The following is a 26,017-nucleotide window of genomic DNA, read 5'->3' as shown; positions in this document are numbered from 1 at the left end:
GTTAAATGTTCTGAATGGAGGGGGATTCCTGACCGGAGTTAGTGTAAGAAATAATGTAGGTAGGCTGCAGATATCGTTCTCTTGGAACAAAAAATGGAAATTCAGGAATTCATTGTTATGCTTCCCTCCTTTATCTGAGTATTTAATGAGCGTCATGTACTACACTGACATCCAGGTAGATGGGTTTGATTAAAATCAACCCCAAATTATCTGCAATCTCATAGAATTCTGACTCGTGTGGGCATGCTGAGATAGTCTGCTGAGATGCACCTTCCTCAGGTGGGGCCTGTAACCTCCAGCAGTGAGTGTAAGCAAAAGGAACTGGAGAACTGACTGCAATTTCATGTGGCCTTTTTGTACTACTTCCCATAGGTAGGGACCCATTCCTGATCGGATCCCAGTGTCCTACATCACAGCAGCACATGGGCTGCCTTTCCTTCTGGACAGCATTCCTAAGGTAAGAAGAAGGCTGCTGCTGTTCTGTTTGTTCATTAGCACCAAGGCATTAACTTGAACTGTTTTCATCACCTCTCTGATGAGAGGTTCTTGCTTTTTCATCTTATTTTGAACTATTCATGTTGCACCTTTTCCATCCTTGCTTCTTTGCAGTAATTCAGTAATTCAAAATTGACCTTGACCTTGGCGTGCTTATAGACAGCATCATTGAGCACAGGCTAGGAGTACTTAAATATCCGAATAGTTCTTCTATGTTAAAGCACCCATAACCTCTATAGATACGACTCATCTGGTAGAGGTGTATGTGCTTATGGTTTGTTCTGTCTGTGCTTGGCAGATACCTTGCAGTTAGTCACCTTTACATGGTAGTAGAAATGAAGGCACTGCAAACACAACTCAGTCACTTGTAGCAGTTCTGACTTCAAAACTAGCAGTGCATGTATTGCTGATCTTTCTTCTGTTACCACGTGGCACTGAGTGATACGGGATGTCCTTCAGCTACAGAACACTTATGTAAATACTTTGCTTTAAAATTAACCTGGCCATAGTGCCACCAAGGCCTTTCTCCCATCCTATCTCATTTTCCTGCCTTCGGTACAATCACAAGAGCCAGCTTGACCTCTTTCTTTTTTTCCCAGCTCCCTTCCAGGTGTGTATTCCCTTAGCTCTGTGCAGGCACTGGCTGCATGTGAGCCCACGGAGCAGCCTGCCTGTTTCTGCCTATTCCACAGAGGTGAGCACTTCACTATGCATTCCTCCAGGCTGGATACACTCTGGTATTTAGCCAGGCTTATTAGTGCAGTACTCACTCTGAGGAATGTGAAATGAGTGCCTGTTTGATATGGGTTAATATTAATATGAGGACAAATGTGCTTGCACTACACTGGTAACCCAGTTTTCTTTTATAAGAATGCACAGCATGAGGAAATATGTAACAGATCCAGCCCTGAGCACAGAAAGCATAGAATCATAGAATGGCCTGGGTTGAAAAGGACCACAATGACCATCTGGTTTCCACCCTCCTGCTATGTGCAGGGTTGCCAACCACTAGACCAGGCTGCCCAGAGCCACGTCCAGCCTGGCTTTGAGTGCCCCCAAGGATGGGGCATCCACAGCCTCTATGGGCAACCTGTTCCAGTGTGTGTGTGTGTTCCTCTTATGTTTACAGGGTACCCTCAAGTGTGTCTTCAGGCAGCCAGCTGGTAGATCTATAGCTTAGGAAGCCTGATGCAGAAAAGTGCTTTAATCTAATCCTGGTGAAGGTGAATAGAAATGAGTGATTTGCTTCATAGAAGTGTTGTATCAACAACCCAAATACTGATGGCTGGTGGTTCAGCTCTCTGATCTACCTTTCAGAAGTTAATACTGGAGCAAGCTCAGCTGGGCTCTGTTTAACCTGTGTCCTCTCCAACCCGCAGTCCTTAATGCTCCCAGCAGCAGTCCTGTGCTCTCCTATAACTTCTGTCATTAAGAACGTAGAGCTGAGGTGTGCTGTGATGCAGGAGAGTGCAGCAACTGTGCCCTGATTTTGAGTAAAAGAATGAGTTCCTCATCTCTCCTTTCATGAATTTGATGTCCTGAATTTGTTCAGTGCAAAATGAGTATTTCTGAACAATTCTCTGCCAGTGTGTCCAGTTCTGCTTTTCTAGTTGTTGCGCCCATTTCAGTAAAGCTGCCTGGGATTTAATGAGAGCAAGGAGAATTTGGCTCATATTCTTTATTTAGTCTGATCAGATCAGAAACAGAACCAATGGCTCAGAGCACAATGTAGCACTGCTCACAAAGCCAACCTCTGAAATAAGCTGAATCCATTGTGTGCCGTGACAAAGTATGTGTCTTCTAATCTGCCATTGCCCTGCTGCTCCCGTTGCAATCTCCTCGGCAGCTGTCGGCTTCCTACCCTCGAATCCTCCTCCTGCCCCCCGACAACCCGCCCACCCCCCGCCCGCAGCCCGGCACTTACCGGACATGTGTGCTCGGGCTCCTCACGCTGCTCGCTTCCATCTACCCCGCCCGGGGCTGGCCGGGAGCTGCCGCCCCCCACCGGGGGACTGAGAGCGGGCTGCTCCGCCCCGAGACTGGCTGACCACAGCAAGTCCCTCAGTGTAATAGTCTAATCTTTTACTTGCAAGAAAAATGCAACCGAACAGCTTTGAACCAACACGATCACTTGTACACAGCACAGAAGTAGTTCTTCATCCTAACTCCTTCCGTCTGCCAATGCTGGCTTCTTAGTGAATACAGTACGAATCTGTACCTTTGAATTCACATGTGTGTTTTGTTTGTGGCTGTTCTGTTCATGACCTGATACTTTGGAGTCCAGGACCGGAGGGCTCCTGGAAGATGAGAAACTGAATGTGAGCCAGCAGTGTGCATTTGCAGCCTGAAAGAGCAGGTTACGGTATCCTGGGCTGCATCATAGGAGGTCAGGCCAGCAAGGAGCTGGAGGTGACTGTTCTCCTCTACTCTGCCCTTGTGAGGCCCCATCTTGAGTCTTGCATCCAGCTCTGGAGTCTCCAGCATAAGAAAGATGAGGGGTTGGAGCGGGTCCAGAGGAGGGCCGTGAGGATGCTCCAAGGGCTGGAGCACCTCTCCTGTGAAGACAAGCTGGGCTTGGTTAGCTTGGAGAAAAAAAGGCCTCATTGTGGCCTTCCAGTATTGAATGCAGCAGGAGGGGGACTGACTTTTTACGCTGTCTGATAGCGATAGGACAAGATGAAATGAAAAGGGGAGACAGTGTGGTTAGATGTTAGAAAGAAAGACTTTACTCAGAGGGTGGTGAGGCAGTGGCACTGCTGGCCGTGGAGGTTGTGGGTGCCCCAGCCCTGATAGAGTGATCAGCAACCCTGCCCATGGCAGTGGTTGGAACGGGATGATCTTTAAGATCATCTCCAGCCTCAGCCATTCTGTGATTGCAGGCATTTATGCAGCACCATTTTAAATGTAAAAGCCAAAGAATGCTTAGAGAAGATGCAGCTGTGGAATCGCAGGCACCAGATAGTTCTAAGGGTGAGTAGTGCTGGCATAGTTCAGTTGGCAGTTTCCTTTTAACATGTGGTCTCTGCTGTAATTTATTAATATTCTTAAAGTTAGATCAGATTTATTTCAATGACAAGATTTCTTTTGATTATCATTATATTAAATCCAGGCATTTAAAGTGAAATGCATTTTAGTTCTCTGGCCATCTCCATCACTTCCTTGAGAGTTTTGCCTTTCACACTGGTGGCACCTTCAGCTCGAATGACTTCTGTACAGAGGTAGGTTTTGTTTCCCAATTAATATGTGACTAATTTAATTCAGAGTAATGTTTCAGCCAGGGACATAATGGACTCGAATCTGTGGGGAGTGCTAACAGCCACCCTCGCTGCAGCAAAGTGATTGCATCAGTATGCAGAAGCATAATGGTGAATGGCAAAAACAATCAGTACTTCCAATTTCTATAGGGCATTTTATTCACAGGCTCCCAAATTCTGCACCAGCCTTAATTACTGGTAGTTAACCATCGCAAAAGCATTTTGACTTAATAGTTATTGTTGACCGTATTTTATAGGTTGCTTAATAACTGGAATTCTTCCAGATTCACACTTGTGTAACAGAGATAAGAATTTCTTCCCACAGTCTGTTGTTGGCCTTGAGCTGACCTCTAGTTCTTGGCTTTAGCAAGCTATGCATTTGTCACTGTTTCATAAAGCAAAATGTGAATGAAAAATCTCATTTCATACAGAGCCCCTTTATACATCATGATGCTTTCCCTGCATGCTTACTTGTGTACATGTGCAAAATGAACCCTTGCCATATCTTTGTTTTCGTACTTCCATGTGCAATGCAGCCCCCAATGGGTATAGCTCAGCGGGACTGCGAATTTACAACCGTGAGCAAAAATTGTTCTTTGTTTTGGGGGAAGAAAGGGGGAAAAGGGTGAACTTTTCATGTAATTTAGTCCCAATTGTAGGTGAGTTCAATGCATGAATTCAGCGACTCTGCAAAGCTGCTGGAGGCTGCGGGTCACCTGCAGCTCTTTGGCTCCATCTGCTGGGTTGTAGTTTGTAAACGGCTGCGCGGGGCTGTGCTGGGTGACTGACCCAGCTTCTGGCTCTGACATGTGGATTCAGTGCGATCACAGGATGCGCTGGGAAAGCATCATGATGTATAAAGGGGCTCTGTATGAAACGATACTGTGCCTGTTCTTGTACTGCTGTTGCCACAAAAGTAGAGGTAAGGAAGTGTTGTAGGCATGTAGGCTACAAGGAAGGCCAGACCCATTCACAGAACGTGTGGTACTGCACAAGTAAGTTGTAGTGTCTTCTGTGCCCCAAAAAGAAGTCATGACTTCTCCTAAACACATATCAGTGGGCTCTGACTTGTGCCAGAATCCTCAATTTCATTTGAAATGGAATCAGAAAGAGTCACATGGGCACCAGCACAGAACTTATGTGAAATCTTCAATTGGTGGGGGGGGGGGGGGGGGGGATCATTTTGATTCAAATCCTTTCAAAAATCTAGGTTAGAGCTTGGCCAGCCAAATAAGCACGAGGGGGACCAATGGAAGCAGATGTGGGCAGGCTAGCAGTGACTGAACCTGCCTGCTGCAGCCTGTTGTACGCTGCCTGCTCCCATTGCTTACACTTCTTTTCCCCCCAAGGAGCCAACCTAACCATTTCAGTTCCTTTCCCAGCCTGAGGTCTGGTGATACAGCATACCTCTGAAGATGCCAGCCTGCAGGGCACCTGCCTACTGGTATCCCACTTACCATTGTATCCCACTTTGATTGTGTTTACCTTGCTTTTTAGGACTTGGTACTTTTGTTTTTTGTCCTGCCAACCTGATTTTTTTTTTCTCAGAGAGAATGAATGAGAGCTCTGTTTGTGTATTTGGCAACCAAGGGGGCTGAAGGGTGGGAGAGAGTTAAAGGTTTTCTTTGGATTCCCGAGACCTATGAGTCAGTATGTCCGTGAGCAAAGGTTACATAAACTAATGGATTAGAACAAGATTTAGTTGCATAAACACTGTTACTGCATTTCAATCCATCACAGAGTCAAACCTGCAGATTACTGTGGGCAGAGCTAGCCTGAGGCTTACAGCCCTTCTCACTGAGTTCTATCTGGCTCTGGCCATACTTGAAATAGCGCTGTTTCCTTGCTGTGGGGCTGCTCGGAGATGTGTGTGTAGTACCTTACAGGTTTGAGTTGTGCACGCCATATTTAGTGCACGGTACTGTTGCTCTCGGTGTCTAATTTGGATTGTCATCCCTGTTATATTGGTTGCATAATGGGATCACTCCTGTTATGAGGGTGAACCAGTAAAGGCAGACACATAGACTATATCCAAAGCCTCTTCACATTCCCCTGAATACCCTGAAGCCTCTGTTGTCCATCTGTCTTTCTGTCATGCTCTCTCCCTGCACATCCTGATCTCCCAACTCACCTGAGGGATGTCAGGGAGAACAACAGAGCAGGGCGAAGGTCAGAGATGGATTTGCTGCTGAAGCCCAGGGAGAGGAAGGCTGGTTTAAGAGTGTTGAATGTTCATCCAGAGGCTGTGGGCCACCAGACAAGCAGACTGCAACAACTACAAGCCAGGCTGTTTGGGAATATTCCTGGTCATATGGGAAAATAGTGCCTTTCTTGGGGCTGCACAGCTTGGTTTTCTTCCAGAGTGGGAAATTACGTTCCCAAGCTGCAGTTCTTTCTTCTTGTACAGTGTTTTCCTTGGTACTTTCCCCACCTTCTTGCTAAAACCGTTTCCTCATTTTATATCTGGAAACTGAGGCGTAGACGTTCAGACCTTTATTTAGATGTCATATATGTGTGTCTGTCATTAAGCAGAGCCAGCTGTCTCTGCTTTGTTCACAGCACTTAGCCCCCAGTATGAGCTACAACCCAGAAAGGACACCAGGATTTCCTTTTTCTATTTGTTGCCCAAAAACCAGTTAATTATTGGACTCACATTGGTGAAAGGTAACTGAGGGCCATCCTTCTGTACACTGCTGTGTTTCTGAGAAGGCTTCAGATCTGTGATGTAAAACAAAGTTACTGCCCTTCTCAAAGTCTGATGTTTTGTTCTGCTTGTTTGTTTTTCTGTTCTTTGTTTCTGGGCACCTAACAGAACAGATGGGAGACTTGTAACAACACGGAGACTGAACCTAAACATGTGATTAAATTCCCAAAAAGGGCAAAGCTCTTGTGGCACGAGAAGCAGCTTAAAGCTATCCCAGAAGTGGCTGGAAGCATTTTTGCTTGGTTTTGTTTTTTGTTTGCTTGCTTGTTTGTTTTTTCATTGTGGGTTCTTTTTGTGTGTGTGTGTGTTTTCTTTTTCCATGTATGTTTCTATTTATTACTTTTTCTTGCTGGATATTAAGCAACAGCGGAGAGCAGCAGTTGTGCAAAGGGGGAAGTGAGATCCAGGCAAAGCAGAAGTAAGAGCATAGTAACAGTCCCTTGTTTCAAGATGATAGTCTAGGTTTTGTGACATGAAATCTTTGGTGTACACAAAATATGCTTAAAAGAGGCATCTTGTTTGCATTCTCCATCATCAATTGTTGCTCTGTTCCTTTGGTAAAATAAAAGGGAAAGTCTTTGAAACAGATGAGGTTGCTTATACCAGCAGGCTGCCTTCTCAACTGCCAAGGCAAAATCAAGGTGAAAGAACTGCTCTGCTTTGTTGAACAAACTGCTTTCAAAACCAAGATGGGGGAAAAAAACTACATTAGGTGCTGTGGCTCTAAAATACCAGTTTTCACAGTACTAAAAAGCCTTGAAAGCTTTTGAAAAGATTAATCCTCCAGTAAGAGTACTGTGCTGCTCCTTGGAAAAGGTTATGTCAGTAGTATTACAGCATTATTCCCAAGAAAGAGGAATGTAGGTGACCTGACAGATTTCTTAATGACCTTATGATATGAGCAGATGAGATAAACCCAATAAATCATCTTCCTTTTCACATTAAGAAGAGAAGTTAGAGAGAAAGGCTCATCATGAGCCACACAGGCTACAGCTGGGCTGCCTTTTCCTAAATAACTCCTGGACATGCAAAGATGCTTTGTAGCTCTAAGAGCTTTTAGGTTAAGCACGTATATATGTATATATGTATATACATCATGAGTTGGTTTCTTAAGTAGACTGTTGATATGTGTTCAAACCGATGCTATTGGTAAACACAGGTGCTCCTTAACATCTTTATCAATGACATCAGTGATGGAATTGAGTGCACCCTCTTCAGGTTTGCTGATGACACCAAGCTGAGTGGTGCGGTTGGCACAGTGGAAGGAAGGGATGCCATTCAGAAGGACCTCAACAGACTTGAAAGGTGGGCCTGGGTGAATCTAATGAGGTCCAACAAGGCAAAGTGCCAAGTGTTGCACTTGGGCCGGAGGAATCCCAGGTGTTTATACAGACTGGACGGAGCAATCTGCAGAGAAGGAGCTGGGGGTCTATCCTGATGGATGAGAAAGTTAGCATGAGCCAGCAGAGTACCATTTTCAGTAGGGGTCAGCAGTATCTGGAGAGGAGAGCATCCAAATGGTTCTGTACATAATGAAAGGGTTTGTTTGTTTGTTTTGCCTGTGGTGCCTTTAGCTTTTATTTTGCAAGTTCACACAGACTGTTCTGCAGTGCTGTTAGTCTTCAAAAGCACTCAGAACTATTCTACAATGGCACTATCCGAGACCTGATCCCAATAGGCTGTGACAGGTGACATTCAGGCAAGCGAGCAGCGTTATCCACAAGACAGTGTGCTGTTCCTGGAGGGCTACGTTGTTCTCGCGGACTAGAATGTGTTTCAGAAATGCATTAAACTAAAGCTGACCAGGCTGCAGGTGCGGCTTCACTGGCTTAAGTGGCTTTAAATCAGCAGGCAGGAAATAGCAGCCTTCCAGGGTTTGCAAACAAAGCCTGCAGACAGAGATATGAGCAAATTGCAAGCAGCACTTTTGTGAGTCAGCTCAGAGAGGCACTTCTTCCCTAAAGGAATTCATGCTTGTAGGCTGGAGTTAGCCCAATGTATCTGAAGGCACCATAGGATATTGGCTAATTGGTTTCCTCTACACACAATGTTCTGTGTGCCAATGATACGTGTTGGCATCTGGATGAGGAGATATGAGATATGTGTTAGTGGCTTGTAGCTACAGTAATGGGAGGACTGTTGGATGAGATGATCTTGTAGGTCCTTTCCAGCCTTGTGATTCTATGACTCTAATGATATGGAAGCTGTTCAGGTGACAGTTGGTCAGCAGTGTCTCTCATTTTGATGATTTCCTTGAAAACTGTCTATCTTGCTGGACTTAGCAAATCCTGGATGGGAAATGTATGTGACTTTATCCTGTAGAGGTTTTATTCTGTATATGTTCTTGGGATGTGGGACAACTTGGGACAAATTTGGAAGCTAGACTGTTGTGGGGAGTTTGCCTGGGCTTCCAGGAACCAGGAAAGGAGTGCTTTGGAACAGCTGGGTTCAAGGAACTTCTGTTTCTAGCCTTGCAGGGTGCGCAAGGTCAGCACAAGCAGCTGATTTGAAATGCCAACTCTGCTTCATTGCTGTAATAAACTTGTCGAGTGAAATAAAGCCAGGAAGCTGCTGCTGACCTAGGCATGGCTTTTAACCCCTGAAATGCCTTCTGTCCTGCAGCCGAAGGAGCAATTGCTCAGTGTGTGTGTATGTGTAAGGATCCCTTAGGAGCAAAACCTGACAGCACGTAGAAAATGACTTGGTTTTTGAAGGCTCCAGGCTGCAATCTTTGTTTCCAAAAGCATCAGATGGGGGTGGGAGGGTTTTGGCCTCCCTCTGCCAACCGAGTGGCCTGTCTGGGGTTCTCCTACCAGAAGAGGACAGGACAGCAGCAGTGATACAGAACCCTGCCAGTGTCAGGGGGTGCCCCATGAGGCGCAGCAATTTGTGGCACGTTGCTTTTCCTATCTCTCTCAGCTCAAACATTCTGTCTTTTGAATCCATTGGGACAGATTGGTCAGCAGCCCATACCCATACAGCTGGTGTATTTGGGATTTGGGTTTGTTTGTTTTTTGTGTGTGTTTATATGTGTGGTTGCTTCTCTGCTTGTTTATGCTCTAGATTACCAGAAGCAGGGAATGTCTCCTACTGATATTTTCACATTTCCATAAGGGTAGGAATTGAATGCAGGCAGGGTAGCTTGACCCAGCTGCTGGCTCCTCTGTATCCCTTCTTTCCTTTTTCTCTCATTTCTACTCCTTCCCTTCTGCTCCTCCTCTTCCTGCCCCTCTTTACCTCCCCTCCCTGTGCTTCCCTGGCAGCACTGCTGGCTCTGCACAGGCCCTGTTCTCTAATCAGATGAAGCTGCAGGATTATCTCTCTCCCTCCCTTCTGAGCTCCATTTTATTTCCTCTCCAGCCAAGGGGGAGGCAGGAAGGGGCGTCACCTCTAGGCAGAGGAAACCCCATCTCCCAGTCTCCTGCCTTAGATGCTCTCTAGCAATCCCCCCTCCTTCCCCTTATATACTCACCTTAGTGTCAACAGCATCAGGCGGATCAGAGAGCTCAGTTTCCAAAGGAAATCTGAACTCTTTTGGCTTTCATTCTCCATACATTTCTGAGCATCTATTTTCCATCCCCTCCAAGTAGCTTGGACAGGGAAGCTGGATGTGCCATCTCTGAATAGGGGCAAGGTAAGGACCACGGGAGTCACGCAGTGCCTGTTCTCTCGTCTCCTATAAGGACATTGATTTTTCTGGCAGGTCTTTGAGAGTAACACAGCAGATGAGGGGAAGGGAGAGGAACCGCACAGAGACAGAGCCGGGCTTCTGTAAGCTGTGCTGGCAGCAGGGGGTTGGCAGCTGGACTAAAAAGCCAAGGGAATTGTAGTTTTCTCTTGTAGTTAAATAGGAGATCTATGGCTCAGAACTCCAGTGGAATTTAATATAGTTCTGCACATTGTGGGGGCTTTATTCTGTGCTTGTGTCTTTAACTGAGGTGTGTATGTATTTGTAAGTATGTGTAGAATAGACTCGTCACCCTATTTCTAGATTATGTATGGCTTTATGTGTTACTTTTTGATACTAATCTACCGGAGAATGGTTTCTCTTCTTTACCACCAAGCATACCACATGCTGCTTTTTTAATTCCTTTTGTGCATGCGTTGCAGTTCCTAACCTGTGATTAAATGTACAAACCTGTGCTGATGCACTTCTGGGTTTGGGGGAAGAGGCTTAAAAGGGGTGGGGAAAGCAAACGTTTATTTCTGCATTCAGAACTCAAAGCGTAGCAGATGGCTGGGAAGATAACCGCTGTTTTTTCTTCTTTATACCTTGAGTTTTGCATGAAGGTGATGAACCAGTGACTCTGGTTTTGATGTAATTAGCCAACACAAAAGTATCAGTGATTTCCTCTCACCAAGGTGTAGAGGACAGTCCGCAAGGAGTTGTTTGCATGTTTCAAGTGAAGCAGTAGGACTGCAGTAAGATCTGACGAGTCTGTGTGTCTAATAATTAGGGCTGGGGGAAGTTTAATTTAAGAGGGTGGATTTGTTGAGTACTTTGTTTTCTATGCCACGGCTCAGTCACTCTGTAAAAGCACTGTTCTCTGACTGTAAGGTTTTGTTGTTTATATGCTACCCAGGTGTTTTTACTTGAGCTGTGCTCTGCAGAGCTGTAGTTAGAGTGTAGATATTGATGCTTTCCTAGGGCTGCACAGACAACAAGAGCGCTGAATGCCATACGGCATTGTAGTGTTTCAGCTGGCTTACGGCACCAAATCTGATGAATATCCATTAGTTAACCACTCCACATCCACATTTTTCCTTACGTGGCAAACAAAACGATTTTAAAATCACATTGGAAAACCAGAATGTGTGAGGGGAAGTGGAACAAACAAGAACCATTATTTATAGTTATTGTACTTCTGAAGGTTAGTTTTCTCTTGCTTTAGAGCAATGACAAAATGATGTATATCAGAAGTAGCTTTAAAGCACTCCAAATGCATAGAAGTATTGACTATACTGGTCAGATAACATTATACTTGTTGTGGGATAGTTCTGTACAGAAGAGCAGCAAAATCCTCTTTCTTCTTCAGCAACTCTGGAGATTAGAGGCTGAATATGAATATGGAGTGTATTTGACCATTCCCTTACATTTGGGTATTGCAAGCTGTTGTACTTCTTTCAAGTGAATGCAGTCTAGGAAAGAAGCTTTCAAAGAGAGTTCTGTTAATGGAATTCATGCATTTTCCACCACCCTTTTCCAGCAAATCAGAAACAAATAGAACTCCTGTTGCTGTTATTATGTACCATGCTTTTATTGTTGCAAGTGACCTTAAAGGGACTGGATGATTCTCTTATTTCCCCAGATAAATCTAAGTTTGTCTTTGGCTGTATGCAATATCTTGCATGTCTGTAGTCCCAGACCAGTCTGTTCCCAAGAACAATATAGCATTAATCATAGGCTGCAAATGATATTACAATTACTCTGTCAGCTTCTCCCTTTTTTTTTTCTCCCCTGCTACCATGAGCAACACCATGGATTTTGTGAGCACTGGTGTTTTGGTTCATTCTTGTGGCTCCGTTGTACAGTAAATAAGGGAATTACAGGGGAAGAAAATGGGAATAAGAAAAAGATCACTATAATTTTGGCCTTTGCAAAATGCAGGTGGTAAGCCACATTACTCTACAAATAGGCATGTAGAAAGCAGTGTTATGGAAGCTCCTTAAGCTGCCTTTATTTCTGTAATAGGAATTCATGTTCTTTCTGAAGGTAACATCCTTAATGTTTACTTGATTATATATTGAGTAGTCAACTGCATGCCTTGGGCTATGCTGATGGGTTTTATCTCCCATTAATGGTAAGTCTGTGTGCATGTATGTTATCGTATGTGAAAGCACTTCTTTTAGCTATTGGAATGTCTAGAATATAATCCAAACTCTTAATGGTCTTTTTGTTTCGGGGAGCGATGTTACATTGGCAATAGAGGTCTTGTTTCTGTGGAAGGAAAAAGAGGCAAGGAATGAAAATAAACATTGGAGTACAATGGCCAGGAATATCTGTGGGAGGGGTACGTAGAGAGGACAGTTAACTGAGAGATGTTAAACGAGCTGCTCTCTGGTTAAGATCTGTAATGCAGTATTTGTTATGGATATGTTAGAACTGTTAAATTCATCTGAAGATAGGCAGAAGTTAGTCCATGTCTACGTTAGGAACAGTGCTGCAGGACTTAGGCTCTTTAGTAGTAGGTGACAGGGAAGATGGTCTCTTTCCTGTATCAAAGCTGTTAAAGTACTTCAGAATAAAGTTCCACTCAGGGCAATTCTTTTCAGCAACAAGAATCTCCATAGATCACTCTGGGGCTGCTGAAGTACATACGCTCACTTGAGAGCAGGTGCAGACCAGCTAAATGAAAATATCATCAGCCACGTCTTTGCCAGCTTAGTGTTCAGCATGAGCATTAAGGGCATGGGTTATTTCAAGGTGTTTTTGTGCACCTATGAACCATCCTAAAAAGGATCACCTTTGTAATGACCTACTGCTCTGTGCCAGGTGTCTTCTGGAGTTACAGCTTACCTCTTGTGCACCGTGGATTTGATACAAAGCAGAGAAAGGAGCGGGAGACTTTCTCCTTCTACAGAATGTTTGCTAATTAATCTTTAGGAAGGGCACACCTACAAAGATTAATGGATTGAGCAGATGTGAGACCTTCATTTGGCTTGCAGAAGCTTTACTCCAGTCAACAGTGCGTAAGACTGACAGAACTCAGTTCATCTGAGCTGAACTGGACAACTCAACTGCCTTTTCAGCTCATAAACTATACAAACCTGATGTGGAAGTTGGAGAGATGATGAATACACAGGGCCACCATAACTCTTCTGAACTTGGCCATTTTTAGGCTTTGGAAATTATTTTATTGCTTCCTGCAAAGTGTCTGCTGGAAAGTGCACTGTCTGTGACTGAGCTGGGTGAATATACAGGGTGGATAAGTATGTCCTGAAATGGTGTCGGGGACGAAGATGCATCCTGTTTCAGCAGCTTTTCTTGGTTCTGAAACAGCCTTTAAACTACTGAGAGAGTCGAGTGCTTTTTAGCAACAAGAAAGTTGCTAACTGATTGGAAAATAAACCTTTGGAGTTGCCTCTTTCACATGTATCTCTTAGTCTGTACAGTACTGGGATTACTCCCATGACCTGTCAAAACTTGTTCCTGTTTTACCTTGTAGAAGCTGCAAGTTCCACTAAGCCATTAAATAAGATCTGTCATTTTGCAATGACAATTGAAAATGTAAGGTGATGAGGAGTAACAGAATCATTCCGTTTTGAAGAGACCTTAGGAGCTCATCTCCTGCAATTCCTGCTCTAAGCAGAGATGGCTATGAGGCTGGATCAGGTTTCATAGGCTATTGTCCACATTGGTCTTGAATACGTCAAAAATGCTTGAATGGCAAAGAATTCCTATAACACTGAATAATTTTACATAGTTGGTATCTTGCTGCCAGCAGTGAATAGGAGATGCTTAATGAGTTCTCTTCCAGCTGTCCAGGTATTACAGGTGGGATCTGCCTTTATCCTGCTGATGAGAGGAACCTGCATTGTCTTGCAGCTCCTGAATTCCTCTCTTTATACCTCAGTATTTGTGTGCCTGATGTGACTAAGTGTTAATAAGGAAGTAGAGGCTACTGCAGCTTATTTTGTGGTTGAAATTAACTAAGAGGAGAAGAACATAAACAAGAGCTCTTGAGGAAGTTCTAAGTATGCACTCAAAGTTGAGCTAAAAGTTGCAAGTTTGGTCCGCTGCTTTTATGTGTCCTGGATTTTCTCCCTGTGGTCTCTGGTGTCCAAAGCTTTGAATAGCATCTTGTGAGTGTAGACCCTCTTCTCCCCAGGTTCTAATGCTTTTCTTCTCCCATTCTTGAGAGATTAGAGGGATGTTCTTTGTTTCTGAAAGCTATAGGCAACTGTTGCCTGCTTAGTTCTGATTAGACCACAGAGTAATTGGGAAAGCTGCTTTTTTTTAGACATCACGTTTTTGCATAGTAACTATTAGATGTGGTGAAATACCAGTTTTGAGAAGGAAGTTTTTACACTGCAGTTTCTGCTGTATTCTTTCCTTGTGTAGTTTAAAGGTAGCTTATGCTACACTGGGGCAAACCTGTAGCAATGCCATCAAATGTGATTGAATAGTCTTTTTCAAGTCCATTTCCTTCCCTATGAGACTAAATGTGTACACCGCTTGTCCCCTTGGACAGAGATTGTAGTGTGAACCAAGCCTTAAATTTGCTACAGAAGCTCTTCTAGTTCCTGCCAGAGATAGAAGTGGAAGGTTCATCCAAGTAAATGAAAGCTTGCAAATGAACAAAGGACATGCAAATGAGCAGGACAACATGATCTCTGGTTGTGTCAGCTCTGCTTATAAAACTTGTAATGAATCTACTTGCAATAAATCTTGCTGCACAATACAGCTGGTATTATTATGTACACTGTATGATCTACAGCACGTAGGTGACATCCAATTAAGAAACTTAACTAGTTCTGGTGAAACAAAGCTATTGTTAATACCAGTTTCATATATTAGGAATCCCTTGTCCTAAACTTGACCAGATAGCTGAGTTTTCTGCAAGCACAACATGAATTTTGTGCAAAAAGATGCTCTGTTTGTTTCAAACCAAATACTAGTAAAAAAGAACCAGAATATGCTCTTCTCGATGTCTAGTATCTTTTATCCTGGGATTTTTATAATGCTTTGCAATCATAAATTAAGCCTTAAATATTTACATCAGGGGCTTCTGCATCTAATCTCTGAGTCACAGATGAGTAAACTGAGTCAGAAAGTGAACGACTTGCTCAGGGTCATACCATATAACAGTAAACAAAGAAACAGGAGGCAGTTGTTTCCTCTTTCTTATCCCCAACCAACTATTTTTGATCATCTGGGAGTCAGCCATCTTTTGTTCCCTACCACTGCTCAGAGCAGTTTCTACTTGCAGTGAGATCGCCCTTCTTTATCTTTCTGTTCGTATTGTGTGTGCATTTCATGAACACTGATAAGGAATCTGTGTTTCTGTTGCCTTTGGTATGTTGCAGAGGCAAATGAAGAAGCGAGGTTAAACTACTTGGTCTTGCTAGATAGTTTGTTAGGTAAGGTTGTTTAGGCAGGTGCTGCTACATATCTAAGAGGAATGTACCACTATTAATTGTTCTGATGGGACATCTTTCAGCCTGTAAAAACGTTCTCTAGACATCACAGATGTTTGAAGAGCTTCAGATTACTGTTACCTTTGCTTATGTCACCACTTCTTGATATTACTGTAGGAATTGCCATCCTTTTGCTAGTAGTGGTGATATGTGGACACTGAAGCTGCTGTGCTCTATGCTAGCAGGCAGTGTTTTCGAGGCAGGCTTGAGATTTCTTTGTTTGTCACCCTAATGAGCTCTAAAGCTGTGGTTACTGGCAGTGTAACACAGGGCCCAAATAAATGAGATTATCTAGGAGACAGGGCATATTATGTGAAAGCTTGGCACTTTGGCCACTTTCTTCCCATCAGCATGCTTGCTAGCTGCCCGTGGACTTGCTTTAAGTGTCAGATGCACCTTAATTTGTCAGAGTGGAGCATCACAGTATTTTAGTGCTCTTGCAATCAGCAGTAACTACTTACAGTGCTCAATCCTGAAGGCAAAGCTAGGGTATCCATATGGCAGGCAGGCTAAGCCAAGCTGAGTTCATCTCTTTCTGTTGTTGTGATTAAGCTTTCAAGCAAACGACAAAGAAGGTAGCTTGAGTATTTTCTACTGAGACATGTGAATTTGCAAGCGGATACCTGTTTACTCAGCCTGTTTGGGTGGGATTTTACATGTGCCAACTGCTGGCCTCATGTATATGTAGTGGTACTTCCTCACTATGCGGTTGCAACAGGCCATAGACAGACTTTGGGTTTTCTATATGATTTTTATGTTCATGATGCTTCACAAGCAATGGTGATCCATGCAGCTCTGAGAAGGATGAGTCGTTTGATAGCAGACCAGCCGTGTTCCCTCATATGCGTGATTCTCCCAACAGAACAGGAGAGCTTTAAAGAACTGATCTGTCCATATATTAACAGTAAGCATCAAGTACAACTGAGCAGATCTGTCAGGTTTTTTGTGGGATAGATAACTGAACAAAGGGTGGTGGTGAAGAAGACGCACACTTACACAATCTGTCTTGTGGTGGCATCAGGACTGCACCCAACACATGCCTCCCTTGTGATAGAGCGTGGTCCTCTGCTTTCCCATTAAGTTATTTACAGCCCAGTGTGAGTTTCCCTCTTGGGGATTCCATTGAAGTTATCATAAAGATAGCCTTCTTTGCAGTCATATGTCTCAGCATCACCCCCCTTGTCAGCATCACTTTAGAATACAGACTGCCCGGCTCTTGTTTTCCTTCTTTATCTCTTCTCTGGCTCACACACTCCTAGGGCCATTTCAGCCTTTTCATTCCACTTGGTTCTGAGTATCGATTTCCTGCCTCCAAGAGCTTAAACTCCTTCGTGTGTGCAGTGATTTAAGCAACTTCATAGCCTGCTTCTATCTAGGGGGTTAGCCTTGGGCTACTGAATTTCTTTCCTGATTCCATCCAACAGTCGAGTTTTACCCACTTCAGAGGATAAGTACATTAAGAACGACTGATTCCCCAAGTAATCTGTAGCCCTCTTTCATGTCTGCTTGTGGCAGATCCTTTCCCTCCTCCCCTCAAATGGCTGAGGGTGATGCATGCTGTTGGCATCACTATTCTGCCTTGAGGTGTTTGGATGATCAGATGTTTAAACACACTCATCTTTGACATGCTTATTATTTAAGTATTCTCTGCTGAGGTCACTGGTGAACAGGCTGCCCATGTTAACCTCAGGATTTGGGTTCTGTCATCTTGATGCCACATGCAGAGTGAACACAGAGAGATATCTGTCCTGCACGCTCAGCTTCAGCTGGTGGAAGGAGAAGAAAGCCAGGGCTGAGCATTTTTAGCCAAGACTGGCAAGTGGATTATCACTGGAAAGTGATAATTAACGTAAATGAAAGAGAAGCTGTGAATAGTCTGTGTGCATTTTGCAGTCATAATCTATGCTTTGGCTTTGCTGAACACTAAAATCTATGCTTTTGCCTTGCTGGACACTAAGTGTCATAACTCCTTCTGCTTTTGTGTTTTCTAGCCTGTCAAATGTACTTATGTTCCTCTTCCTACAAGGGAACTATGGTGATCACTCCTGTCACCAATGCTTCTTGTGATGCAGGGGAAGTAACAGCATGCAGTCAGACCTGGAATGTCTTCCCAGTCACAAACACAGTCTGCACTGATCTGTTTGCACATCTGATGCTGTGTGTAGGTGCCCACGTCAGTCTGTTTTGTACATCTGTCTGGTACTTGGAGATGACCTAAAATATTTAGAGGATGGCATTAGCAGGTTTAAGCAAACAAGGTATAATAAATATATGAAACCATTCCAAAATGGAAAGCCGAAAGGAAGATGATGGATTAAAGATTAAGTAATTGGGGTTTCAGCCTGGTTCTGTATTAATCTGGTTGCATTGGTTTAGTGTTATTTAGAGAAAGACCTGAAGTTCCTTGGTGAGAGCTATCTTTTCCACCATTTCAGCTTCTCCGTTTCTTCCTTTCTGCTACTTCTCTCCAAGGTAAATTAACAAAGCCACAAAACAACTAATCCCAGATGCTTGAATCTCTAAGCTTTTTAACGGGGCTAATCCTGTTTTGCCAATGCCTTTCAAATGGTTTGACTCCCCCCTGCCCAACAGTAGTGATTACTGTAAATGGACCATTTCTTTAAGGTGGGAGAAGTAAAGGGGAGATCCTCAGGCTTCATGTTATGACGCAGTTGAGTCGGCGCAGAGCAGACCTTTCTTACCTTGTGTGAGTTACTGGTGATTCTCAAAGCATACAGGCAGGGCCAGGTTTTTAGACATGGCCACACTTAGTTTTTTCATTCCGTTGGTGCAAGCCTCTTTAAAATTAGTACAGCTCTAAAAGAAACTAATGGCTTAATGGAAAAGACTTTTCTTTGTGCCAGTTGTCTGATCGTAAACATCTATTGCAGGAATTTGGCTGTAGATTCTAACAATGAAGGTGCATTGCTTAAAATAGCAGCCTTGCGAATGGGCAGCATTGTTTCTGGTACCAAAGGTAACTCGGATGCTTAGGCAGACACTGAGTTCTTTTTGTTATTTCTTTGTGTGCTGTGTGTCCCAGACAGATGTTAGTAATATTTATGGCTGACTAACAGCTGCTGCTTAGGTTGTAATGAACATTCTGCTATTTTAACCATAAACTGTTTTTGTCTTTTCAAATTTATACCCGTGGTGTCCATAATAAGCTTAAGCAGAGTTAAGAACCTAGATATAGCAGCCTTCTATTCGAGTAAATCTTGTAAGTTCATTAAAATCACACTATTCTCTTGCTACAAAACACGCGTTGTCTTGGAGCGTGGTACTGCCGCCAAAGTTCTGTTTCTCAAATGAAGCTGGTTATTGTGCCGGTTGCCAAGGGCCAGGAGGGTACAAATAAAGTAGCAAATTCTGGGCCACGTGTTCTGTCAGAAAGAGTTGGCGCTCGCCATGGAGGACCCCTGAAATGAGCTATTGCTAGCCTAAGCCTTTGGTATGGATCGAATATCTTGACTTCCACATTCTGATTTTGCACTGATTTATTTATTTTTGCTTGAGACACCACTCAAAATAGAAAAAAAAAAAAAAACACTGCTTTTCTGGGGTTGTGGATGAACCTGCTGTATTACTATCAAATGCTTATTGGAGGAAATGCAAGCATGGCTAGATTTGTTATTAACATATTCTCTTCTACATGCCAATATTCCACGTTACTATCCTCATTGGGAAATCTAGGATGTGTTTTGTGGATGCCTCGTTTATTATAACATCCTTATGAAACCCGCCAGTGCAGGAAGAAAAGGAATCGCTACCAAATACATGGTGCAGGAGCTAAATACAATCATACTGGTTTAGGTGGTACTGAAAATCACATGGAAGCTTCCTCTTCACATAGTGTGATAGCAATGAATTACTCAATCTTATATCCAATTGTGATTGCTATCAAAATTGTACTTGGAAGTGCTATAAAAGTGCTGAAGTATTTGAAATGACAGTAATATTTCTGTAGGTAACATATGTGATATTTAATGTTCTGAGACTAAATTGACTAGTGCATTAAATAGGTCGCAACTTTAATCATAAGTCATAGCAAAATACATGTTTGTTGCTTTAAAGCAGTTCAGTGGAATTAGTGAAAGCAGCCTAGATTCCCTCATAAGCTATCTGAAGCTAAGCCAAAAATAGTGGATGTTAATTCCATTTCTATCCTAATCCTTTCTCTGCTTATCTAACAATTTTCTGTATATTCATAACGGGGTTCGTGCTTTCTTATTTGTGCGTTCAGGTGCAGATTCCCTTAGAATTTACAAAATGCAATGGCTCTGCATGGCTGTAAAATTACAGTAGAGAGTTTGTTTTCTAAATAGTCTAACATGATTTTCACCTGTCCCCAGCCTCTCCCTGCTAAAATCATGCATGTACACACCCAGACAGGTTGGCTTCCTTCTGCTGCTCAGAAGTCATCAGCTGGATGCAGTCGGCACAGGCTCATGTTGCAGCATCCCTGGTGTGTGTACAGGTGGAGTTGTGCCACCTCTTGCAGGAAGATATACGGTATATGCAAAAATCCCTGTGTACTCTGGGGTGTCAGCTCCAGCAGTGCGTGCATGAAATGAAGATGTCTGAGAAGGCAGATATGGAACTGCGTGTCAGTGCTGAAGTCTTTGGAAGAAAAGCACTGCATGTGCACTACTTTGCTCAGAGCTTAACCCACTTGTCTGTTTCTGTAGAGTGGGTGGTCTTTATCTGTTTCCTCCCTGAGCCAATGTTAGCAATCAGTGGGGCTGGATGCTCAGCTGAATTGATGATCTGGTGTAGTGAGTGCTAAGCCAGTTAAAAAAGGAGGAAAAAAAGATCTGGGTCAGCAAGCTGACGCAGTTTGACACGGCTGCGTGCACACTCATGCTAATGTGAAATGTAGTGGGAACATTTTGCTGCAGCAGAGGTCAGCAAAGGCCAGACCTATCAGACATTTGTTCTTGCATCCATCACGTCCTCACAGAGCCCCATGGGTGCACATCTGGCTCAAGGCTCTGCCTGGTGGTTGTGTAAGGGCTCATAGCTCTTGGCTACAAGCAAGTGGGGGGGAAAGGAAGAGGTGGCCTTATAAATGGGGAAGCGTTTGAGCTGCCTGTGAAAATGTGACTTTGGATTTCAACATGGTAGAGAAGTGCGTTATTCTAGAACAAGATGATTCAGCTTGTTTGGATGGAGCTTTGTTTTCCTTCCTAGCCTTTTGTTTTGTTTTGCTTTTCCTTCCCTTCCTTAGCTATGTCCTGAACTGCCTGATGAGTTGTTGTTTCACTTAACTGTTAAATGTTTGTTCACATTGGGTTTTTAAGGTCTGTGGCCCTCTTTTGGTTATGATTTCAGCTGCAGCTGGAGTCTATGTGGGTGGGACACAAAAAGACATCCTAAAGTGTTCTCTTTGGAGGTTTCGTTTTGAACATCATTCTGACTATTCTTTCCAGTGATGTCTGATCTGTTTCACTCTGGTGAATGTGTCTCTGCTCTTCGTTTAGATGATGAATCAAACTGAAATTTGCAACACCTCTGGTTACACAGGTTTCTGCAGAAACGCTGCATAAAGAAGGCATACAGAGATCTTGGCATCTGTGGATATATACCTGTTTGAACCTTGTGAACTTTCTGAGAGAGCTCTTTGATGCTCCCATAGCCAAGCAGCACTTGTGCGCCATGTCTGTTGGAAGCTTTCTTTTGCTTGAGACTGAATATTTCTGGCAGGGTTTGCATTAGTAAATATCGTTTCATCCCAATGTGTGTGAGAGCCTTTGCAGGTGTTGACTTGTAAAGAGATTAAATATAAGGTCTTCGCCTTGCAGACTGCTACGCTCTGGTGTTTAATCCTATTGACTCCTATTGACTCTTTGTGTCAGACTATACCCATAGGTATAAGTGGCTGCAGGATAGATAACATTCTGGAGGAGGAGATGAGGGAAGTGTTTTAAAACTACCCCTTTCCTAGCATGTGCTTCTCTCCTAAGTGTTGAACATGATTTTGTGAGCGCTTCTGAAATACTCTTAGAAGTAGAGCAACGGCCAGGCTGCACTTGGCAATGCCTCTAGCCCAAGAATCTGGAATTTCATCTGTGGAAAGAAGTATTGCTTGTGTTGTTATCTCTGGATGCCAGCGGTCAGTGAGAGTGCATGTTTACCGAGTGGGCTTGCTGTGTCTATAATGAGTATAACTGCTAGCTCAACAAATATGAATGAAGGAGGGGAGATTGCCTTATTTTTTGGCATACAGTCTTGTCCAAATTTAAGCAGATCTTAATGCTAAAGAGTACTGCTGCCAATTGCAAGTCTGTACTGCAAAGCACTCAACCTGACACTTCTCAGAGATGTGATTCCAAATAATAGTATTTTATGTTGTCTTGTTCGCTGTAATTTCATTATGGAAAAACAGCCAATGCAGGTGTGAATTTCAAGTGATGGCAACATTGCAAGATGAACTATTAGCTTGTCAAAGCTAACATTGAAAATGGAATTATAAGTGTAAGCAGTGATGTCTGTTTGGCAGATGGAGCAAAAAGCATGCTATTTATCACTTATGTTGACAGATGACTCTTTGAAGCCTCTCACTGAGAGGTCTGAATATGCAGCCTTGCCCTCTTTGGCCTCTTGGTCTTATGAGTGAACTTCCTTCCATAAGTCCTGCAGAGATGGTACTTGAGGTTGTTTAGATGAATATTGTTAATAAGTAGAAAACAAGGTGAACTTTTCTATATTACCTTCTCAAATTGCTTCTTTCACCCCCCCCATTTCTTGCAGATCTGTCCCTTTTGCCATGTCAGCTGACAGCCACCAGCTCCACACTCATTCCCATAAGGACACGCTAAGTTCTGCTTGTCATGGTCTCTTGAACGTCAACAGTCACCCCTTGTCGAAGAGCTCCTCGAGTCTCATTTGTGCTGGGCATTCGAGTTTGGAAAGGCAAAGCAACAAACAGGAGCTTAAGAAAAGCCACAGCAGCACTGTCTGCCAAACCCTGGGACATGAGAGTGATGCCAGAAGCGTGCCAACTCCTAGATGGTCTTCCTCACAGTCTGGGTTGATGGGACTCGAGTCCATGGTCCAAACCATGAAGGATCAGTCACCCGATAACAATTCACAGAGCAGATCTAAGACTACAAACCATGTTCTTATCATTGAACAGTCCCCAGCATCTTGGGAAGTGGGTGACACTAAGATATGTGTAAAGAGCAGTACTGTTGAGAATGTTTCTTCAGCCTGCTTTAAGCAACAGCAAAGCATGGATAATATGGATGAACCAAGAGCTGCCCTCCAGAGAAGCCACTCAGACCTAACCTGCAGTTGCAAACTGCAGAGTTACGTCACTCACATAGAAACCAGTGCTACTGATTCCAGCCTTAGCTCTTCTAGCAGCAGGCACGGTCCGTCAGTGGTGAGGATGTCTTTCCAAACAGAAAGATATGGATCAGAAATAAATGCAAATACATCTCACTATCAAAACCTTGTGACTCATCTTCCAGCGCTACCTATAGACCAAAAAGTACCCACGAATACCTTTGACAGTGGTGGTATTTCACATAATACGACTGTTTACACAGACCCTGGAAGATTTCACAGTGCTGTTCTGGGACCCCACATGCCTGGAAATGGTTTCTCCAACAGGACAATGCTCAGTCAAGCCACTGGGATTATTCATGGTGGTCTGACTTACAGCAATATTCCGAACTCTGCGTATTCACCAATGGTGATGACGGTTCATAATAATTCTGCAGCGCCCTGTAACATAAGACAGGACTCTTGTATGAAAGTAGATGCCACTGTCCCTGCCTATTGCCATTCTTTGCCCATACCATCTATACAGCTTGTTCCGCGATTGGTATGCTCAGTTAGCGAGTCGGGGAAAGAGCAAGCATCACCTGACTATTTTCATTCCTTTTCCACTTCGGACATTCTGAGCTATCCTAAGCTTGTGTCTTCAGTAAGTGAATCAGGCCTGGATGCCAAGAGAGTCCTGAAGTGCTGTAGCATTCCTGGAGAACAACTACAACATGCTCAGCACTGCGCTCAGCAGGAGAGAGCTTCTCCAGAAACACAGGCTGCTTGTGTTGCTTTTAGCAACCAGCAAATGACTGACATAGCAATGAAAACTAAAGATATGTGGACTATGACCTCTGCGAATGATTTAACCAAGGGACTGAAACCGGCTAGTGAGCGTAGAGATGCCGAGGTACAAACTCTTCCGACCATGGAATGCAAATCTGTTGCAACAAGCCCGGCAGCTGCAGCAGAAAACCACTCACACGTGTTCCCAGAGGTGAACTTGGAACAAGACCTGGAGGCCCCGAAGTCTCCGGTACGGGAAGTGAGGTGGGATGATGAAGGAATGACCTGGGAAGTGTATGGGGCGTCTGTGGATCCAGAAGTCCTTGGTTTAGCCATTCAGAAACATCTTGAGATTCAAATAGAGCAATTCCAGACAGAGCCTGTCCAACAGACTGGGAAAAGCAATGAGGATCCTCTCAAGAAGGAGACATCTTCTGATAAAGTGGGGAAGAAAAGACCATTCAGAACAATGATGCACTCTCTGAGATATCCGAGCTGTTGTGCTCGTTCAAGTACTGCAGTGGAGTGAGTGCAGCTCTAGGACAGCCACAGCCACGTTGGGGCTTTTTTGTTTGTTTTCTCAATTGTAAATAAATGCTGTTTCTCAAGTGTTAACACAGTACATGTGGACAATCCGCTTGCAGATAAGTGGAGAAAGTTCAGTGGCCATCAAAGAGCAAAGCATGGAAAAACCCACAATTGGGCTATGGGACAAGGGGCGTACGGTTGTATCTTCAACATGCCATCTGATTGCGTTGACTGTATTTAATGTAGCACTTTTGTTCTTCTATGTTAATTTTACACCGTATTTCAAGGAATTAGATTTATTTTATAAATGATGCATCTTTTAAAAATGATGTTGAATTTTTTTCAGTATTTTCACTATCTAGGGGCTAGGAAACAAAGCTAGAAAATGATGCTTTGATAGAAATTCTTAGCTTTCCACCCTACTCCCTAAGTTTTGGAGTTCATTCTGCTGTTAATTTGTGCTAATACTGACTATAAACCCAACTGAGCTGTAGATAAAATGACAAACTAGTGTAATATTATATAAAAGATGATGGTGACTTTTGCTACACAATGTAATTTCAGTATTCGTAGCCAGAACTCATCCCTTTGCAGGATGGTGTGTCGTTAGAGGATGCTCCTGCAACTGCCATGTAGTAGATGAATTGCAATCTGAACGTACAGATGTGATGTTTACCAACTAACGCGGATGTAAAGTATTACCAAAGACGACCCGTGTTGCGTGAATTACTTCTTGAATGCTTGTTTTCTGAAACAAAGGCCGTCCATATTAGTCTGCCACGTGATCGTACTCTACAGATCGCATCTAATCTTTGCCTGTCTTGTGTTCCCGGTCTGCACTGATGTCAGCTGTCTGCGGGAAGTGAGACTTTGTGTCTTTACCAAAGTACAGCTAAAACTAAGATTGTTCCTTCTGAGTGCCTTGGACACACGGGCAGCTTCAAGAGTTCCTTTTCCCCCCATAAACAAGTTAGAAAGAAATACCAGTGAAAAACTTCAGTATAGCATAGTGCAGAACCTCTTTGAGCTGAAAGATTTGTCTAGAAAGCTGTTGGTAGCACAAGTAGAGTTTGCATGGAAGCATTTCCTATGCCTTTGAAAAGATGAGACGTACGAGTGGAGATTTAGAAGAAATACTGCTCATCTGAATGTTAACTATGTGGGTATCGTGTTCTACTTGTGCGATGGATGCCCCTTCAGAGGAATATGGGTTCACTATGTGTTTTCCAATTCAAATACGGTCAGTGTGTACATGAAGAATTGTTAATGTTAGATCTCTGTTCAAGTGTTTCTCTTGTAAATGTGACAACTCTATCTCTGTTTTTTGGATGCTTTTTAACTTAAGAAAATCCAAATCCGTTACGTTTTATTTTGAAATAGAAATAAAGAAAATTTGGAGCAGATTTATAACCGAGTGGGGAGCTTCTCAAAAACAAAAAGATCAGCGTGTATTGGTTTAAATAAAAATCTCCTATAGTGAAGTCAAACAGCAAAAACAAAGATTTTCTTAGTCCAAGTCCTATCAGTGAGTTCTAAATTCATGGCGTTTATTTGCATGTTTCTCTCTGAAAAGCGTCAATTTGCCTTTGGCTTCATGCTGCTGGAAGAGACCTTTCAGGTACTATAGCCTAAATCCCGATCTCACCCTTCTTTGTTTCTTTAGGAATGCCTGCCCTAGAATAAGCTTCTCTTCACTTTTAGGCATAGCTTAAGGAATGGTTTGTTGCGCTGCTGATCCAAAAAGCTCTTTGGAATGATGTTGCATGTGGTCCTCTGAGACTGCTGGCGTGAGTGGGAGGAAAGTGCTCAGAGGTAACCACAGGTGCTTCAGAGAAAGAAAGGC

General features: G+C 43.4%; 1 protein-coding gene across 2 annotated transcripts; it reads left to right on the top strand.

Moving 5' to 3' along the window:
• Positions 1 to 376: 376 nt before the first annotated feature.
• GPRIN2 (G protein regulated inducer of neurite outgrowth 2) lies at positions 377 to 25,574 on the top strand. 2 transcript variants are annotated; one of them, XM_072340876.1, is made up of 2 exons: positions 377 to 457; positions 22,342 to 25,468. In XM_072340876.1, the coding sequence occupies exons 1-2, from the start codon at positions 423 to 425 to the stop codon at positions 24,173 to 24,175; spliced, it is 1,869 nt and encodes a 622-aa protein (XP_072196977.1). In that variant the 5' UTR covers positions 377 to 422; the 3' UTR covers positions 24,176 to 25,468. The 2 variants fall into 2 exon arrangements, with proteins under 2 accessions (XP_072196977.1, XP_072196978.1); XM_072340877.1 differs by lacking the exon at positions 377 to 457 and adding an exon at positions 9,809 to 10,087 and having other exon boundaries at positions 22,342 to 25,574.
• Positions 25,575 to 26,017: the final 443 nt, after the last annotated feature.

Source organism: Excalfactoria chinensis, chromosome 6 (assembly GCF_039878825.1).
Source record: "Excalfactoria chinensis isolate bCotChi1 chromosome 6, bCotChi1.hap2, whole genome shotgun sequence".
Taxonomy (NCBI): Eukaryota; Metazoa; Chordata; class Aves; order Galliformes; family Phasianidae; genus Excalfactoria; species Excalfactoria chinensis.
Note: the sequence above shows the minus strand (reverse complement) of the source record. Positions and strands in the feature narration are given on the sequence as shown.

Excerpts from the sequence above, each read along its gene's own strand:
- GPRIN2 (XM_072340876.1), top strand. The coding sequence starts at position 423 with ATGGGCTGCCTTTCCTTCTGGACAGCATTCCTAAG. Across the intron at positions 458-22,341 it reads TTCTGGACAGCATTCCTAAG|ATCTGTCCCTTTTGCCATGT; the intron begins GTAAGAAGAAGG and ends CATTTCTTGCAG.